The 18932-nt window shown below is 40.7% G+C and overlaps 1 protein-coding gene across 3 annotated transcripts in view; it reads right to left on the reverse strand.

Annotated features, from left to right (window-relative positions):
• KLHL29 (kelch like family member 29) overlaps window positions 1-18932 on the reverse strand; it is a 405698-nt gene that overhangs the window by 238563 nt on the left and 148203 nt on the right. For all 3 annotated transcript variants that reach the window (XM_061372334.1, XM_061372335.1, XM_061372333.1), the window contains one exon: window positions 13848-14153. In XM_061372334.1, the coding sequence (XP_061228318.1) occupies window positions 13848-14108 (261 nt within the window). In that variant the 5' untranslated portion in view covers window positions 14109-14153. The remainder of the gene's footprint in view (window positions 1-13847; window positions 14154-18932) is intronic.

Consider the following 18932-nt stretch of genomic DNA (forward strand, 5'->3'; position numbering starts at 1 on the left):
CCACTGGAAAGCTGAAGAAGCAACCACAGGCTCTCTTCACCAGGATGAGCAAACTCTGCCTCTCCACCCAGCACAACCTGAGGAACAATGTGGTCCACAGGGAACACAAGAGGACCTTAAAGTGAAGTGAAGCTTGGGTCTGCCTGAATATATAGGTGTCATCCTCTACTCCGGTTATATTAAAAGGGTCACTCTACTCAGTTCATTGCATCAAAGAGCATGCTCCAGTCTTTACAGAGCATTGACACTGAACTTTCTGCTGCTCTCTCCCTTCACAAAGCAACCAGTGGTAGAAACAATGGTAACTTACAGAAAAACTTGGGAATTGTCTATATTACATGAAGATGGATCTACAGAAAGTCTCGAAATGGCCTTCCAATCCTTAAGTTAGATGACATCTAAAAAAACCTTGAAATGGGATTATCCTGAACTGCCTCAGAGCTAAATGTTATTGTGAAGCAGCTCATACTTCTAAGCAGGCAGAGAAAACAAGGTGAATGGCAGCTCTGTATGTGGCAAAGAAGTTATTTGTGATCCATATTTTCAAAAACCATATACATGTGTATGCACCACATCTGAGATAATTATGCATCTGCATGATTACCTTAAAAGCCATCAATTCTACATATTTAGGAGGTGATCCTGCTCTTCTACTCTGTTCTCCTGAGACATCACTTGGAGTATTGTGTACAGTTTTGGTGTCCTCAACATAAAAAGGACATGGAACTGTTGGAACAAGTTCAGAGGAGGGCCACGAGGATGATCAGGGGACTGGAGCAGCTCCTGTATGAAGACAGGCTGAGAAAGTTAGGGCTGTTCAGCCTGGAGAAGAGAAGGCTGCATGGAGAACTCATAGCAGCCTTACAGTATCTGAAGGGGGCCTATATGGATGCTGGGGAGGGATTCTTCATGTAGTTGTAGGACAAGGGGTAATGGGTTAAAACTTAAACAGGGGAAGTTCAGATTGGCTATAAGGAGAAAGTTCTTTACTGTGAGAGTAGTGAGGCATTGGAATGGGTTGCCCAAGGAAGTTGTGAATGCTCCATCCCTGGCAGTGTTCAAGGCCAGGTTGGACAGAGCCTTGGGTGAGATGGTTTAGTGTGAGGTGTCCCTGCCCATGGCAGGGGGGTTGGAACTTGTTGATCTTAAGGTCCTTTCCAACCGTAACTATTCCATGATTCTATGATTCTGACAGACACTTTGGTCACAGGAAAACTACCAGAAGAATTATTGCAAGCAGTGGAAAAAACGTTTATGAAATGGAGTTTAAAACTGCATGAGCAAGAATGGAATTAATACACTCAAATTTTCCTCTATAATCCAGCTTGGAGAACCTTGCAAAGATAAATGCTAGACCTTTAAAAGCAGGGATGATAAAGATAATTAATGGAAGCTTAGAAAGATAATAATGTCTCAAATCCATGTGGGGTGTAAGTATTGCTCAGCTTTTGAGGAAAAGGAAAATAAATTATTCAGTCTTACTCCATCCCAGCATGAGGCAGAAGTTCTGAAGGAAACAAGCTGTTCAAAAACAAAACCATGATGACTATGCCAAGATAGGAGCTAGGCTCAGAAGACCTAAATTAAATCCAAAGTTTTAGTATTTACTGGCAGATGAGGATTCTGAATATTGTTTTAAAGCAAACTGGCCATACCTTTGACATGTGAAGTATATTTCAGTGGTGATTCAATTCTAGGATGATGTCAGGACAGTTATCATAGATGGAAGGGACCTCTGCAGATCACTTGGTCCACTCCTGCTCAGAACAAGGCAAAGTTTGATGGTAGATTGCTCCAAGTCATGTTCAGCTGAGCTTGCAGTGCTTCTGACAGAGATTCTGCAGCTGTTCTGGGGGTTTGCTACTGCTCTGGAACCTGAATTGAGAATTTTTTTTTTCTTTCCTTATATGTAATAATTATTTCTCTTGCTATAAGTTGTACTCTTTGCTGCCTCTTTTCTTAAGACACTTCTGAGAAAAATCTTCCCCTGTTCTTTATACTGTCCCAATTAGACACCGTAAAGAGGAATCACATTCACTCTGAGCCTTTCATTCCAACACTCTAACAGTCCCAGCTCTCAGCTTCTCATTGTATACCTTGTGCTCTAGTCCCCGAATCGCTTTGGTGGCTCTCTACTGCACTTGCTCCCGGAGCTCAGTGTCTGTCTTATGCTTGTGAGTCCAAAACTGGGCATGATACTTGAGATGTAGTCATGGAAGTGACAGACAGAGCACGTAGCTTGAACTGTTGGCTACTCTTCTGCTAACACTTCCAGTATTTGGTTGACCTAGTCACTGCTACTCATATTTAACTTGGTCTCCAGGACAGCAAGCAGGTCCTGTTCTGTAAAGCTGCCTTCTATCCATTTGCTGCTCAGCTTGGACAGGCTTATTTCATTCCAGGTGCAAGGCTTTGCATTTGCCTTTAATGAGCTTCATCAGGTTACCAGCAGGCAATTTTCCAGCTCATTTTGGTCCTTTTGAATAGGAGTGCTGCCCTCTAATATATTTATTGCTCCTCTCAATTTGTTATTTGTGTATTTATTGCAATGCTTATCTTACTAATAAAGATATTCAGTGTTATCAGCCCCAATATTGACCACTCATCCCACTGTCAGTGGGTATCTGAACTATTGCCGTATGTTCTCCCCAAGCCTGGTACTACATATTCCTCCACAATAGTTAAAAGGATACCATAGGAGACTGTCAAAACCTTGCCATAGTCAAGTAAATAAAAATGCTATGTCCCCCCTTGTCAGCCAACCCAGTCATCTCCTTATAGAAGATCATCAGGTTGGTCAGGCACAGTTTATCTTCGGCTGCTCCAGTCACTTCCTGGTCCTTTGTGTACCTGGAAATACCTTCAAGCAAGATTTGCAGCAGGAAATCTACGATACAGTTGACATCACAGAAACATGGTGGGATGACTCACAAATGGAGTGCTGCAATGGATGGCTATGAACTCTTCAGGCAAGGAAGGAGATGCAGTGGGGTATCCCTGTATGTTAGACAGTTTTGACTATCTAAAGCTTAATGATGATGACAATAAGGGTTCAGTGTTTATGGGTAAGAATCAGGGGGAAGACCCACAAGGCAGACAACATGGCAGGAGTCTGTTACAGATCACCCAACCAGGATGAAGAGGCAGACAAAATACTCTGTAAGCAGCTAAGAGAAATCTCACAATTTCTAACCCTTGTTCTCAATGGGAACTTTAAGCCTGAAGGGAAGAAGACTGGCCTGGCTGAACAGGGAGCTTTGACTGGAACTCAGGAAAAAAGGAGAGTTTATGACCCTTGGAAGAAGTGTCAGGCAATGGAGAAGGACTACAAGGGTGTCATGAGATTATGCAGGAAGCAAATTACAAGGGCCAAAGCCCAACTAGACCTTAATCTGGCTACTGCCATAAAAGACAATAAAAGTATGTTCAAGTTGTGCCACAGGAGGTTTAGACTGGGTATTAGAAAAAATTTCTCCATCAAAAGGATTCTCAAGCATTGGAACAGGCGGCCCAGCAAAGTGGCTGAATCACCATCCCCGGACGTACCTGTAGATGCGGTGCTTAGGGACATGGTTTAGTGGTGGACTTGGCAGTGTTAGATTAATGGTTGGAGGCAATGATCTTAAAGGTCTTTTCCAGCCTAAACAGTTCTATGATTCTATGAACATCAGGAAACACTGTTTTACTGTGAGGGTAACTGAGCACTGGCACTGGCTGCCCAGAAAGGTTGTGGAGTCTCCATCCTTGGAGATACCCAAAGCTGCTGGGACGTGGTCTCGGGCAACTGGCTCTAGGTGGATCTGCTGGAGCAAGGACATTGGACCAGATGACCTCCAGAGTTCCCTTTCAAACTCAAACATTCTGTGATTTTGTGATTCTCCCTGTTTCCATAAAACTCTTTTGTGAAGGATTTCCATTTTCAGGCAGGGTGGCCTTCAGCCATGTCTGCTTGGCTCTTGTACTCTGAGCAATTCTTGTGCCACCTCCATCCCTGATGAACTACTGGCTCCTTCTGCAGGGTGCTGTGTATACAACACAGCTCCTCTTACAAAGACTGGCACTTCTACAAAAGAATATGTATTTGCAGGGGAACGTGGTCAGATTATACCCAGCATGAGTCTTTGGGAGTTTTACACTTGCTACCTGACAAATGTACCTTGATGCATTACTTCAGTGATTTTGAATGCACGGACTTTGAATAACACTTTGTGTTCCTTTGGGATAAAAGGATAACTTTAATTATATATAATATTATAATATAAACAACATATAATCTTAAACATTCAAATTACACAGCCAAAAAAAGCTTCCCTTTCTTGACATGTTTGTGCAACAACTTAGCAAGAGTAAATATTATTCACATACTTCTCAGTGCTTTGTTTCAGGATTACCATAAAAGACCTGGGATCATAAACAGTAAGAAGTAATGCTATGATATGAAGAATTTATTACTAGTTATTATTCATTATTTATACAATGGGTGCATATCGCTTTACACACAAACATCACTGTACAGACAGAATATATTTCTCTGCAGTATTTCCACAAGCTTTGTTTTCCAAAGTGAACCAGTTTGGTGATGCTAAATTGCAGTGGGCAACAACAACATACATTCCAGCTTGACAGGAGCAGAGAACAACCGAAAACAGGAGGGGCAAAATGAGTTCTGGGAGAATTCAGAATAGTCAGTTCCTCCAAAATAAAGTGAAATGTGCATTTTGCTTGCTTAGAAGCACACTTTACATCCAAGAACAGAGTGGTACATCAGTTAACCAGCATTTTGACATTCAGTAATGCTTTAAATTCTGAGAGAAAACCCAACAAAATAACTTGGGCACCCACAAGTTTATCCTTTTCTACATATTACTTTGAAAAGTAATGTTCAATTACAGATCTTTGTCCAAGTTGCTTCTAGAGTGTGAAACTGGAGAAAAGTGTGAGGAATTCCTTTCATGGTCTCCTCTAGGGTATCCTTGCAAGCACGGGCAAAAAGCCTTCATTTTGCCCACTCACAAGATAGTGAGTCATTATAATTCCATTTATGCAGAAGACACCTGCACCTTGTTCAGCATCGTTCATACAACGTGACTCCTGGCATTCCTCCTGTGGCATTGATAGAGCAATGCTCTGTTGAAGCAGCACAGGCTGCCTCTGTTTCATGCCATCACGTCACAAGATCCTCATGCTCCTCTTAAAGGTCTGGGCACTTTTTCAAGAGGACTTTCAGGATGGCAGGAAGGGTGGCAGTGATGCTTTAATGTTAGTCTGAAGTGTCAGCTCTGGTTGATCAGAGCTTCCTGGTACACCCAGAGCGCATCAGCCTGTGTCCAGCGTTAGCAGGTGCAGCGCTTAGCAGTACAAGGAGCCAGACAGCACAGTTTAATGTACTGTTCCTCACTCCCACATTTATCTTTATGTCTGTCATGCTTCACAGACAACTATCCTATCAAGCAGGAACTCAAGGCTCATAGACATCACAGGGAGAGGTGAAGCTTGGCTCACTTCTATTTCTGTCTTACTTTTTATTCCTCTGGTTAATTTGTTTGGAAAGCAAGTTCTAAATGGAAAACTTCAAATCAATTGGCAATTTGAGGAAACCAATGCCACTGAGAAAAGGTTATGTTTGGCAAACAATTTATTTTCCTCTGATACACTTAAAATACTGTTTTTTAAAATTACCATTGTTTTCCTGTTACTTACAAAAAAAAAAAAAAAAAAAAGAAAAGGTACGGAGACACCTCACCCAACCACTTGCACAGACTTCTACAAACATTTTGTATCAGGCTCTTCTGTATTCAACATTTACCTTAACCCATCCCCTCCCCCGATGATTTCTCTGACATACACCTTCTCCATGCAACACCAAAATCTGAAATTATCTAGCTGAGAAAGGATCAGCTTTCTTCAAGATAATATCCAGGGCCTACCTGACAAAGTTAAGCATTGACAGCAAAAATAATAGGAAACCAACAACTGATTCTTTGTAAAATTATTTTTGTAGCTATGTTTGATGGTGACAATAGCGATCTGTTCCTCAGTGACAGCAACCAACCTTAGGCTTTTATGCATCTATAACTCAGGTTATCTACCTTTAGAAACACTGCTCCTTGCTCTCAGGCAGGCTCTTTTAGCCTGTCAGGAGGCTGGGACAGATTTTCTCACACCTCCTGAATGGCAGAAGTATATATTCTGTTGCATTTTTAATGAGTAATCTGAAACTGATACACATGAAAACAAAGTAATGATGAGAAAGAAAGAAGAAAATAAAGAGAACTCTAAATCATTTCACATAATCAAGCACTTAAATCCTGTCCAGCACATTTTATTTAGGTTACACTTATTACTGACATTTAGACCTTTTGGAAGTCAAGATACTTTTTAATCAAAGTGATAGAAATCATGCTTTTTCTTTAGCCAAAGCTGTCATGTTTGTGACCTTGTAAGTATTCAGCTATGTCAATTAGTGCTTCAAAAATGTTGCCTTTCATCTTCAAATGGAACTGGGCCTAGAAACTGGCCAGACCTCTTAGCTCTTTCAACAGATGATAAATGCACTGCAAGTCAAAAAACCCAAGCAGCTTTTTATGACTTTACAGATTAATTAGCCTGCCAGGGCTTCCAGACCAATTTCAGTCCAATAATGTATCTGCAAAAGTTGACAAACTAAAACCACATTTTGTACGTTCCAATTTCTACGCTATTAAAAATATGTAAAAATCCATCTGAGAAAAAATACTAAAATAAATCGGTATGAGGAAGTGACAAATCATCAGCACAATTTAAGCCCTCTCAACGGCCAACGGGTAATTAAGAATAGCCTTCTACAGAGGAGCCTGAAAAACGCCCCAGGCATCTCTCCAGTTTGTTCAAAGGGAAGAACTGGTTCCTCTACTTCAAGGCCTTCAATACATCAGTTTTGGAACCCATCACTGATGTCACTTCGCTTTCTTGTCCCCTGGTGACACAATTACCTCCCAGGAGTTGTAACTTTTTCACAGTAGCTTAATATGGTGACTTCAGCAGAAGTCAGTGCTGAGCCTGATTTACTGAGATTTTTGGTCCATTTCTAATTAGCAAGAAGAAAAAAAGTATCCTGGGAGTCAATGACCAAATGTCTCTGTTTCCTCCACTCATTCCTGGCACAAGCTCTGTCCATTCCTCAAAAGCAACTCTCATAACTATTTGAGAATTCCAGGATACTACAATTATGTTTTTGTGGTGATCTCTGCTGATTTCACCCTACCTGGGCTAGTGCAATGACACACCATCACCAATGTCACTCTTGGCTGACTTTCCTTGCTTGCAGACTCCTCACAAAAGGCACAGACTGAAAGCTGAACTCTAATTAAATGGTGTGCAACCCCGAAAGGTAAATTGTGCAAAACTCATTGAATTTCAAACCTAGAGAATCAGGAGAATGTGATCGAGGTGTAAGTGAAAACCTGTCCTTGTCTTCTGTTACGATCCATTGCGTGTTATATACTCCAGGCATTGCTGATTTCCTATACAGTGCTGATTTCGTATACATTCAGACTATATATGTCTGCCATAATTAGAGCGTCATATGCACCAGGAGTCTCTGCACAGGTGGGAATGGGCTTGCATCTCATTTACCAATGAAACTGGTCATTACTTCATTTTAAAAATTTATCCATAAATAAAAATATGGGAACTGGGAAAAAACCAGTTGCACTATTTGACATCCCACAACAGAAGCCTCACTTATCATCACAGTAACTTGCCAAAAGAATCGGGAGGATTTTATCAGAGCTTTTGCTACTACCGCATTTGGGCTGGACTGCTACACTGTGTCCAGGTCAAAGAATGAATAGGCTACTGTCTGAAATGGTGAAAAAACTATGCCAGCTATCAATACAAACCCTCAAGGGAGCAGAAGAGTAGTTTTGCACAGAGAAGCTGGAACAGCAAATACCATATACTTCATCACTGCATGTTTTGACTGTTTTCTAGCAACTGTTGTATTCCAATATTTATAATCTCTCTTTATGCAAGCGTCTTATGTTTTATAATAAAAAGAGTACATAAATTTCAGTTACCGCTGCAGAACAAATTGTTGTGTGTAATTAGTCATGTACAACATAAGGCGCAACTTGAAAAACAATTCGTGTTTATTTTTCCTCTGCTTAATCAATATTTTAAATATTTGTGGAAGCCCTACACCAGCTTAGCAAATCATCACCTCCAAAGCGAGAGAAAGAGAACAGACAACACAAATTCTGCAATGTACAGCAAATCATCTGCATACGACAGACCGCTGTTGAGGGAACTGCATTTTTTTGGACTGTAAAGGAAAAAAGCATATAACATTTTACTTCCATGCTGTTCCACTTTATTTCTTTCTGCCGTGCATTCTCAGACATACTAACTTGTTTTTCCTTTAGCATAAGGATTCTTCCATCCCCACGCATTTTTTAACACTATTTAGTTGCAATAATGCACAGAAACAAAGACAGTGGGGGCGATTTCCCCCCCCCCCGCAATCCCTGTCTGACTTTCCAGAGAGGTTAACAAATGCTTTACCATCTCTGTCTTCTCTCCCACATCATAACTGTGGCTAACCACAGTAGGATAAAAACTACAGTACCAACAACACACAAGTCTTAAATGCTATGGGAGTACTGTTAAGTACAGGAGGCCAGGATCACATCTCAGTTATGCTATTTAGAGACGTAAAACCATGAAGTTATCCCTGAGTTCAACTAGAGAACATCTTACCAAAACTAAAGACTGCCATTTTTATAAAACTTGTCATAGGTTGAACCTTGAGAATAACAAGTCATTAAGTATGTGGGGGCTTAAGAATCAATTTATGTTCCAAGCAAAGGGTTTTTAAAATTACGGTTGGGAAAAAAAAAAAGTTATATCTCGACTGGTGTTGCACAGATTCTGGTGATGTATCAAACTTTGCAGGCATTTAAAAATAATATAGAGATGATAAAAGTAAATGTTCTATAACCAAAAAATCTCTTGGCAAGAAAACTCCAAATTACCGTCCATGACAACCCTTCTAAATTGAAGCTGTGATACCGGAGCTTTGATGGAGAAAATTGTACAAGTAACCTGCAGAATAATTTGGGAAAGAAACAAAGAATGAAGGTGCTGCTGAGACGACCAGAAAACATAGCTGGAATGGTGTGCAGCATCCTTAAATGAATGTTAAACTGTTTTGTTGCCAATATCTTAAGCAGTGCTGCAGTCTTGCATGGATTTCTTCGATAGCTTCCTTCTACCAACAAATAACCTCACTGCTGGAAAAAAACCCCAAGCCCCACTGCACACAGACAAACCCAAACCGAAGCTCAATCATCATACATGGCTGGGCCCAAGAGGGCAACAAATTGATCTGAACCCAACAGTTTAATGGCAGGAATTGCACTCTCCTATCGACTACTTCAGGCATTCAAGGGGTTGAGAAAGTATCTCCATCAAAGAACTCATCCCTTCAAACCCTGGTTGCTGGTTTGTGGCCCAACACTTTGGATACAGCAGCCTGGTAGAAAAGCCAAATGGAGTAAAAAAGCTGGAACTTCGCTCACAGTGACACAGAATGAGCAGAAAGCCCAATAATCACTACCTCCAAGTACCTCAGTTTCCATGTTGGTATACTGGGAGCTCAATACTAAACTATTTCTTAGAGGTTATTGAGGTTTAAACAGTTTTTCTAATGTGTTCTGGCAGCTTCCGATGAAATGGGTTACAGCAGTGCAAAGTATCACTGTCATTCTGTTCAGCAAAAATAAAGCTGAGGAAAATACAGCTATTTTTGTTTAAATAACTCAGACCAAACATGCGTAACTACTTAAATGTGGCAGATCCACTAAGTGTGATTTGTATCAAAGCATCTGTGCTAAGAAGGTTACAGGTATGCTTTGAGAATAAATTTCAAAGGTCTGCAAAATATAATTAGTTCTAAGGTTCTTCTACACATTAATAATTAGTAATAAAACTTTTCTAAAGCCCTCCACAGAAAGATGTAAAAAGCTCTTCCAGAAGCATAAAAAACAGACCAAACCCAACCCCCTCATAGTTATATAGCTTAAGCTTCCCTCTGAAGATGGTTTCACCTCTCTCCAACATTTAATTTGATCAATTTTTTCTCTCTCTTCCAGAGCTTTTTCTGTTCATGTTACATAACTTTGGATGAAGTCTTTAATCTTACAGACATTTACATAATAATGTATATACCAAATGGTTCGGCCAGATTAGATAGTGTAGTGGGCCCTAGAACCACTTATCTATGAATTTCATCACCAATGCAGTGAGGTTCACAACCCAGTTACATGACAGAGAGAAAAGTTTTTTTCTCCATTTTGACTTTGTCACTTTAGGATTCAGTTAAGCAGGAGCTGAAGGACAGGAATATGACCAATGCCTACAAATACAGGTATCCAGAAGACAGACCCTGTCGAACAGACTTCAGTTCAGTCTTTAACAAGATTATGACTCTGTTAGATAACATGTAATAGAGGATGATGACATTTATATATATTTTTAATAACTATTGACTTAGCTCTTTGGCAAAAATCCTGGAGCAATTATTAACTGTGCAGATATAGGAACAAAGGAAGGGAGCATATTTTATTGCCATGCTAGAGAATCACAGAATCATAGAATAGTTAGGGTTGGAAAGGACCTTAAGATCAACAAGTTCCAACCCCCTTGCCATGGGCAGGGACACCTCACACTAAACCATCTCACCCAAGGCTCTGTCCAACCTGGCGTTGAACACCGCCAGGGATGGAGCATTCACAACTTCCTTGGGCAACCCATTCCAGTGCCTCACCACCCTCACAGTAAAGAATTTCTTCCTTATATCCAACCTAAACTTCCCCTGTTTAAGTCTGAACCTGTTACCCCTTGTCCTACCACTACAGTCGCTAACGAAGAGTCCCCTTCAGATACTGGAAGGCTGCTATGAGGTCTCCATGCAACCTTCTCTTCTCCAGGCTGGACAGCCCCAACTCTCTCAGCCTGTCTTCATTTGGGAGGTGCTCCAACTCCCTGATTATCCTCGTGGCCCTCCTCTGAACTTGTTCCAACAGTTTCATGTCCTTCTTATGTTGAGGAAACAAAGAAAAAAAAAATACAAGGGAAAAGAAGGGCAAACCTGATGCTGAAAAGATGCATATGGTTTTGGTACCCATATTTTCAAAGGCAAAAGAATGGAGGTGATACAGAAGATAAAATACACAGTTATCTGGAGGCTACTAAAACTGGCAAACACCAGGAAACTAGAGGAACCAAGGACCAAAAGTGTGAAGACAGGCTACATGGTTTATAAAAAAAAACAGAACAAATTGAAACCCCCAAACTTTTAACTTGGAGGATAATTAATCAGTAGGAACACAGAACAAAGAGAGATGGATGTTGGTGTCTATGACTGAGATCTTCAAACCACATCAAGAAGATATGCTAAAGTCAAAACTGGTAACTGGATGACACAGGAAGTCCTTTCTGTCCTCAGTTTGGAGTGCTGGCTGTACCCATATCCTTGGACAATGAGCCAAGGAGAATTAGGTTCTCCATCTTCTCACTCTGTAACACCACGATACTTTACTCAACATGCTGCCTCTTGTGTGGGGCACTCCCTTGCCAATGACTTAATGACATCTGCCAGAATACTGGGGAAGGTTCAGACTGCAGCAGGGCAGCTAAGCCATCAAATATCCTGCTCCTGACCACAAAAGAGAACCAAGAAATTCAGCTTAAGATGATACCTGCCCCATGAGCTTGTACCCCATAAAGGTGCTCACAAAAAGGCTGCAGAGCAGAGTCTGTGAACTCTGGAGCTCATGGCAACTTGGCACATTCCTGTTTTGTTTGTTTGTTGTTTGTGTTTTGTTTTTTTTTTAACAAACCAAGCTACCACATCATTCTTCTGACTTGTGATTTCCTATTTATATGCATTTAATTCTTTATGCCTAACCGTTAGCTGGATTCTACAAGGGAAAGGCACTGGCTGGTTACATTGCTAACCGCACATGTAAATCTGCTCTGTGTGAAGGAGAGACACAGTCAGGCAGGGTGAACGCAAGTATGTAGGAGCACCTGATGTTTTCTCTAACACTGTTCCACATCATGAATTGAAGCTTGCTAGGCACCATTATCTGCAGCTCTGTCCATCCTAACTCACTTTGTTTTCAAAATTTTTTCCTCTTCCGTACATGCAACTTTGAATTTTTAGAGCTGTTTAGCTAATACTTAGCAGAAGAGGCTGGGACAAAGACCGTATGCATTTCTACACATTTATTTTATGAGAGATTACACAGCTGATTAACAGTTCTCAGAATAAAAAGTGTCTCGTGTTACCTCCCTTCTAGCCTATTTATTGCTTTTGAGCTATTCATGCCAAAAACATTCTTACTAATGAAAGTCATCAGAAAATTGTCTAATAAGGCAATTTAGAGGACAGTTCACATTGAGCATATGATCAAAAGGCATTTAACTAGCTGTTCGTGCCTCCTCTCCCCCAATAAACACATGGTTTAATGGCACTGCTACACTTCTGGGAGAAGGGCTGATCAGCTACAGACAATCACTGGACTCTAAGCAGACCCAGGAACAAAGGTCATGATACATGAAATGACTCCTCTGGCTCCAAAATTGCCTCAATCATCTCCCGACAAAGCATGATTGAAATGCATCTGTCTGTGGATAGCATCTGGAGAACTCTAAATGTGTTTTGATCAGAATCCGAATGGCTTTTCTCAAATGAAAATAATTTTAAGATGCTGTGCAAAATTTTTAAAACCAATCACAGTGTAAACTTAGCCCTAATGTTTCCTCCTGCAGCACTGACCTTGTTTTTCTACAGTGTGAAAAAAAAATCAATATAATAATGGCACTGCAGTAAAATTTCAGCTTGCTCTTGGCTTACTTTAAATAACTTTTTTGTCTCCTTTCCCTCTGTCTGCATCTGCTGTATTTGGCACTTGCAGTTATTAAAATGAAACAAAGTTGAAAGAAAATGTTAAATATCATAAAAAGAAAACCAGCAGTGCTTCTGGCTCACTTTGCTATTGCTGTGGTCACCTTTACAGTTTGCCAGGGTTTTATTCCCCAGCTGTTCTACCTGAATTTGCATGCAGAAAGAAACCCCAACTTTCTCTTGGAATAACAACTTATACTTTGCAGATTTAAAAGAGCTAAATGTTTTTAAAAAATGGAAAAGTCACCCTCTTCCCTCCAATTATATATTAGAACAAAAAAAAGTCCAATGATTTACTAGTGATTTCAACTCTTTGCCGCTTAACATTTTGTTACTCGTTAGTGTGCACTTCTGCACAAATGAGAGAGCCTGGTTATAGCAGTCCCACTGTTAACACTCCAATCTGCACTCAGAACAAGGCTTTGAGAACCTTACAGGAAAGTACCAACTAAAGAGAAGAAAAAATGCTATTCAACCAAAATGATGCCCTTTAGTCACTTTCCACTCCCTCTGGATGAAAACCGCATCCACTTGCTGTCAGCCACAGCTCTGCCTTGGTCAACAGACAAGAACATAATTCCCAAAGGCAAAATGGGAACCACACGTTCCAGGGAAAGTAGAGAAAGCCGAAATGTAGGCAGTGCTGAAAGGAAAGGAGCATTTGCTCTGCTTAGGACTCTCAGGAGCATGGGAACCCTCAGTCCTAGAGCAAGAAAAAACTACTCCAGTGTATGCACAGCACACAAAAGAATAAAAAAGACATTGCCCACAGAATATTTTTTCCTCCTCTTGGCTATACCACAAACACGCAGTTTTCAAAGGAGCAGATGACGCTCCATCTCTAATATCCCTCAAGACATCAACCCCAGAAAAAAACCAGAAAGAGCTATATTCTTACTTTTGTAGTTGAAGCTGGAGATGAGTTGGCCACCAAGCTTGTGATCACATCACTGTTGACAGTGGTGCAGGCAGCGGTGGCTGGGGTGGGGAGCCGGGAGGGGACAATGGGCAGGGGCAACAGCCCGGGGCGGTTGTTGCTGTTGGTGTTCACGGCGCTGCTGCAGTTGGTGCTGCTGACGTGAGTGCCATTGGAGCTCCAATCCCGGCGATCCCACCCGGCCCGGTAATCTCTTTCAAACCGGCTGTGGTGCCGTGACATCTCGATGGAGGGCAGCTTCTTCTCAAAGGGAACTTGAGAGCTCGCCTGAAAGGTTAAAACCAAAGAGGTGTTAGGAATAAAGTCCCTGCACAGCAAATGTACTCTATAAGCACCAGGGCAAGAGCCTGCCATGCCTCCTCTGCTTAGGAGAGCAGTCTGTCCCCTTCTCCCAGCTAACTGTCAGGGTGAAGAGAGCAGTGTTGTAGTACATGGTAATTCAGAACACAAACAAGAGAGTTTGGACAACTACAAGCACGTGGTGGACAGACCAGTCCCTCAGACCTGAGGAAAAACGATCTGCTCAAACTCTCCAACAGTATAACAAGCAATAGCACACAAAACATGAAAAGCCAAGATAGATGAAAATCATCATTCAATCTTCTGACAGCAGGAACTGCTTCCAAGAGCTCTGTCTTGCAGTTTTCTTAGCAGTCATAAGATCAGTTCTGCAGCTCTTTTCTGCACCTGAAATGTGACCAAATACTTATCCTAAAGATCGCAGGAAGAAAAATCTACCTCTCAAATCTAGCCATTACTTCTCCATTTTCAAAGCTAAGTATCATTTTACATAGCCCCTTCTCCTCCTTTTTGCTAGACCTCCACACTTGAAGCTACTACAGAATGCTTTACCCTGTGACACCCATGCTCTCCACAGTGTGGCTGCTCTCCAGGGAGGCCAACAGTCTCTTCTTGTGCTTTTGGCTAGGCTTAAAACACTTAATATACCTAATATGATCAAATGACCAACTTGGTTTGTGTGATCATCCTGTTCTTATCATTACTTAACTCCACAGTCTTTGTTACCCATTGATTTTATCTGCCAGGAGCAAGATGTCTGAACACAATGCTGGGAATTCAGACTCCTAGCATCTAATCCTAGTTCTCATAATTATATGTTATGTAGCCTAGAGCAGGTCTGTCAGGCTTCCTACCAAGGTCTCCTAACCTGCAGAATGGTGGCAACAACGCTGTTTTCCCAGCTGAGATCAGAGTAAGTGAAAGTTTACAGCATCTGGAATTGAAGAACGGTATAAATAAATGGTAAATATATTTATTCCCATAAATAAATAATGAGTATCTAGGTCACTGCAGCATCTGATTTATTTTATTTGCACCATGCGATCCAGTGAGTTCTTTGTAATAATAACATCAGGTCAGTTGAAGCCAATCTTGCTTCAAAAATTCTTAGATACAAAAATGGACAGACAATTCTTGGATATAAATTCTTAGACACAAAACCCTCATTTCCTTATAAGGGCTGAGGAGGGAGCTGGAACAAAGCTCACCTAAAAACTTCAAGATAAGAAACTACTTAAAAGAGACATAACTTAGAAGTGGCATAAAACAGTGCACCTATCAACAATGTTAGATATTCACCTGGTAAAAATAAAACCAAAAAAGCAAACAAACCTGACTATTATGACTAAATAATTAAATGCTCACCTGGTCCATCAGAGAGCTACCAGCCTCAGATAAAGAAAGCTCTTCCGCAGTTAAAAACTCAGTAACACAGACATGTATTAAAAAATACCCAAATTCCCTCCCACAATCATTATCTTCAACAAAAGGCTGAACCAAATCTCCCAAGAAGCTGCCTCTGTGCTGGTTATGTTCCACTCTGCAGGAGTAACACCTCCAGCAAGAGCGTATATTGGGACCACACAGCAGTGTTGTAGTAGTTGACCACAAAATTATCATTCCTGTTAATCCAACAGAGTCAGATATATTTATTCTGGTAGAATTTCATGTAAGATTTGACTTGATGACTTGAGGGTTGATGATTCACTGATATTTACTTAGGTTCTTCATTCTTGTATTTTTGTGGCCATCTGATGTGTTAATTCAGAAATCTCACTTCGTATTTTCCAGAGGACCATGTAGACATGACAACTATATACTGAATGTGGCAAAAAAAAACAGAGACAAAAGTGCTGTGAAAGGTACTGTAGAGAAAACACAAACTTCTGGTTTAGTAGAGTGAAGATAACAAGTTTTTGCTGTAGTGGCAACAATCTCAGAACAAAATCAGTACCTAAGGATAGTGTCTTTAAAGGTTAGAAATTCCACAGGTATAACTTCCCTTCCTTCAGTTTCATGAACCTTTTGAAAAGCCAGGCAAAAAGGGAGACTATCAATTGCAAGCTGCAATTTCAAAAATATCCGTTATTATTCCTTGCCTTTGGAAAAATTTCTTTTTAAATCCACATGGTCTCCACCACTGAATGAAGCTATCTTTTTTGACTGTTTGGATGGGGGCTGTCAATGGAATGCTCTTCTTCTCCCAAGCTCAAGGACCTCCATTAGCTGTATTAGTGTACTTCTTGACAAGGCAACCAGAGAGAACCAAATCACATATCCCCCTCCCACCCACACACTCCAGTATATCTGACATTTAATTCAGCAGAGAGCAGAAGCACACATGCACATAAGTCAATAGCTAGCAGGTTTTGCCACATGATCCAAGACACCATGCCCCCAGCAATTCTACTATCAGATGAGACTGACAGGCAATTACGTCAATAACAAGCAGGAAAAAAGCCTGTGACTAAACCACGTATTAAGAAGTTTACTTAAAACTCAACCCCCTCTTCACAAGCAAATTCACTTATTTGTCCAGCTACTGTATTTCATGTTATTTCCAATAAAAAACAAAAGTCAGGGCTGAATGTCACAGATTTTTCTATGCACTGTATTAAATATACCCTGCTTGCTTCAACATGTCATTTTTGGCTGGGTACAAAGATATCTGACAGCAACAAGATGTGTAGAAAAACCGGAGGGGATAACTATCTAATAAATGAGTATTCAGCTGCTAGTGCTTGCTATTAATTGTATAAAATTAGAACCAATATAAAAAGTTCTCATAAATAGCTGCTGGGTGAGGTAAGAAATGATTTGTGAACAGCCTAACTAATTTTTAAATGTATTTTTGGATCCAGAGTTTATGCTTTGTCTAGACTATTTTTGTCAGCGATCATAATAATAATAATGCTTTAAACATACTTTGTACTCATGAAGAAAAACTTCTCCAACAAAGTGTGTCCTGAGCCAAGCATAATCATCACGTTCCTCTGCACAGAACTTGACACTGGACAGCATAAACCATCTTGAGAAATGGCAGTGACAGAGGCCAGAGGAAACCACACAGGAACAGCACAGAGGACAGCAGTCACTGCAATCAAAGATGCATGAGCATTTTCATCCTAACACAGCTGACAGCAGTTCCACAATACATGACTTTAGGCTAAAATTATCTAGACATGGATGGATCCTTTTGGAATTTTTCTTTTTTTTTCTTTTTCTCTTTAGGTCCACCTAAACAGCACTGAGGAAGAGAAAGAAGGTTTTTACCTTGTTTTTCAGACTTGGGGAACTGCCAGTGCTGCCTGCACTGAAGTTACAGCCCCAGCAAAGCTTTGGCTAATTACATATCTACCAACCTCAGTGCTGGGGCTGATTTTTCAGCTAACATGAAGCTACCAACTGCCACATCCAGAAGACAGTTCTTGATCAGACAAGCTTAAAGTTGTATTAGATACATCTACCATACATCAGAGCCATAAACACACCACACAGACATAACCAGCAACAAGAACATATGATTTGTGTATCTCAGAATAGAAATCCAGGAGGAAGCATAGTGCATGCTGTTAGTGTTGAAAATCACTGCACAGCTAATTCAGCTGACATACTATCTTGTGAAGGTGGTACCAGTGAGACAGGCCTTCCCTCACTTTCTACTCAATACATAATCACTAGAGTAGCCAGGCAATTTTAATCTCAACTAGAAAGGAAATGTGTGATCCTGTTTGTGTCACATGGAATCAAAAGGAATTTATTGTGCAGCCAAAAGGAACAAAACCCCTTTTGGACTGAAACCTCCCGCACCCTGCTAAAAAGAAGAGAAGAGAAACCCATAGTTGTTACTGGATGAACTGATAAATTCAAAGCAAAAAGGAGATCAAACTGGTATTAAGGTAGGGCTGTGGATAAAGCTAAAAAGCCAAAGAAGAGAGATCAAGCAACCAGAGGAAAATAAAAATCCCATGACAAATCTGAGATGAGATTTAGTGATATGGCAAAGCCAACAAAATGCCTATCTCAGTCCCCAGAGACTGCATCCTGTGTATGAGTTGCAAAAAACACACCAAAACACAGACAGCCCTCTCGGTTTCAGAGGAGGGTCACGCAAAGTGCTCTGGAGCCAGGCACAAGGATTATACATGCACAGGACCCTTTCCTCTGTAATTTATTTTACAGCAAGATGGGCTTGTGAGGGTAGAACAGGGAAGGGTAACAGACTAATGACACAATACGGAAAGCCCTTCTGAGGAATGTGACAGGCATCTTCCCCAGTCCTTCAAGGCCAAAATATGCAATGTAGCAGGTGAGAAAGACCGTAAAAAAAAAGTTACTTTAAATCTATCACTCCTGAGGGAAAGTAATATGTGAGAGTACCTCTGCTAGAGAAAATAATTTTATGTATGACCAAGAGTTTTAGAAACGTCTCAAACAAACAGCTTGCTCAACAACAAAATTTGAGCAAGTTTTTCCACAGAACATGAGCGTCTTCAGGACTAAATTGTCAGGAACCTACAGAGATGCCTACAGCCAGCCTCCAAAGTTACCCTGAACACTTTGGCTATTTGGAAATTTAGCCTTCTTAGTTGAAAAGCCACCTTCCTCCTGGTATTCATTTTTCAGCATATCTCTTATGCAAGCTCCTTTGTTCCTTGCTTCCATACACATACACAGAGGTAAGAAAACCACTAAAGGCATTTGAGATAGCATCATGCTAACTACAGGCCTCTTACCAGGTTCAAA

The sequence above is a fragment of the Neopsephotus bourkii genome, unplaced genomic scaffold (assembly GCF_033783945.1).
Source record: "Neopsephotus bourkii isolate Nb327-2 ecotype Australia unplaced genomic scaffold, CSIRO-AGI_Nbou_v1 NB_1600, whole genome shotgun sequence".
Classification (NCBI taxonomy): Eukaryota; Metazoa; Chordata; class Aves; order Psittaciformes; family Psittacidae; genus Neopsephotus; species Neopsephotus bourkii.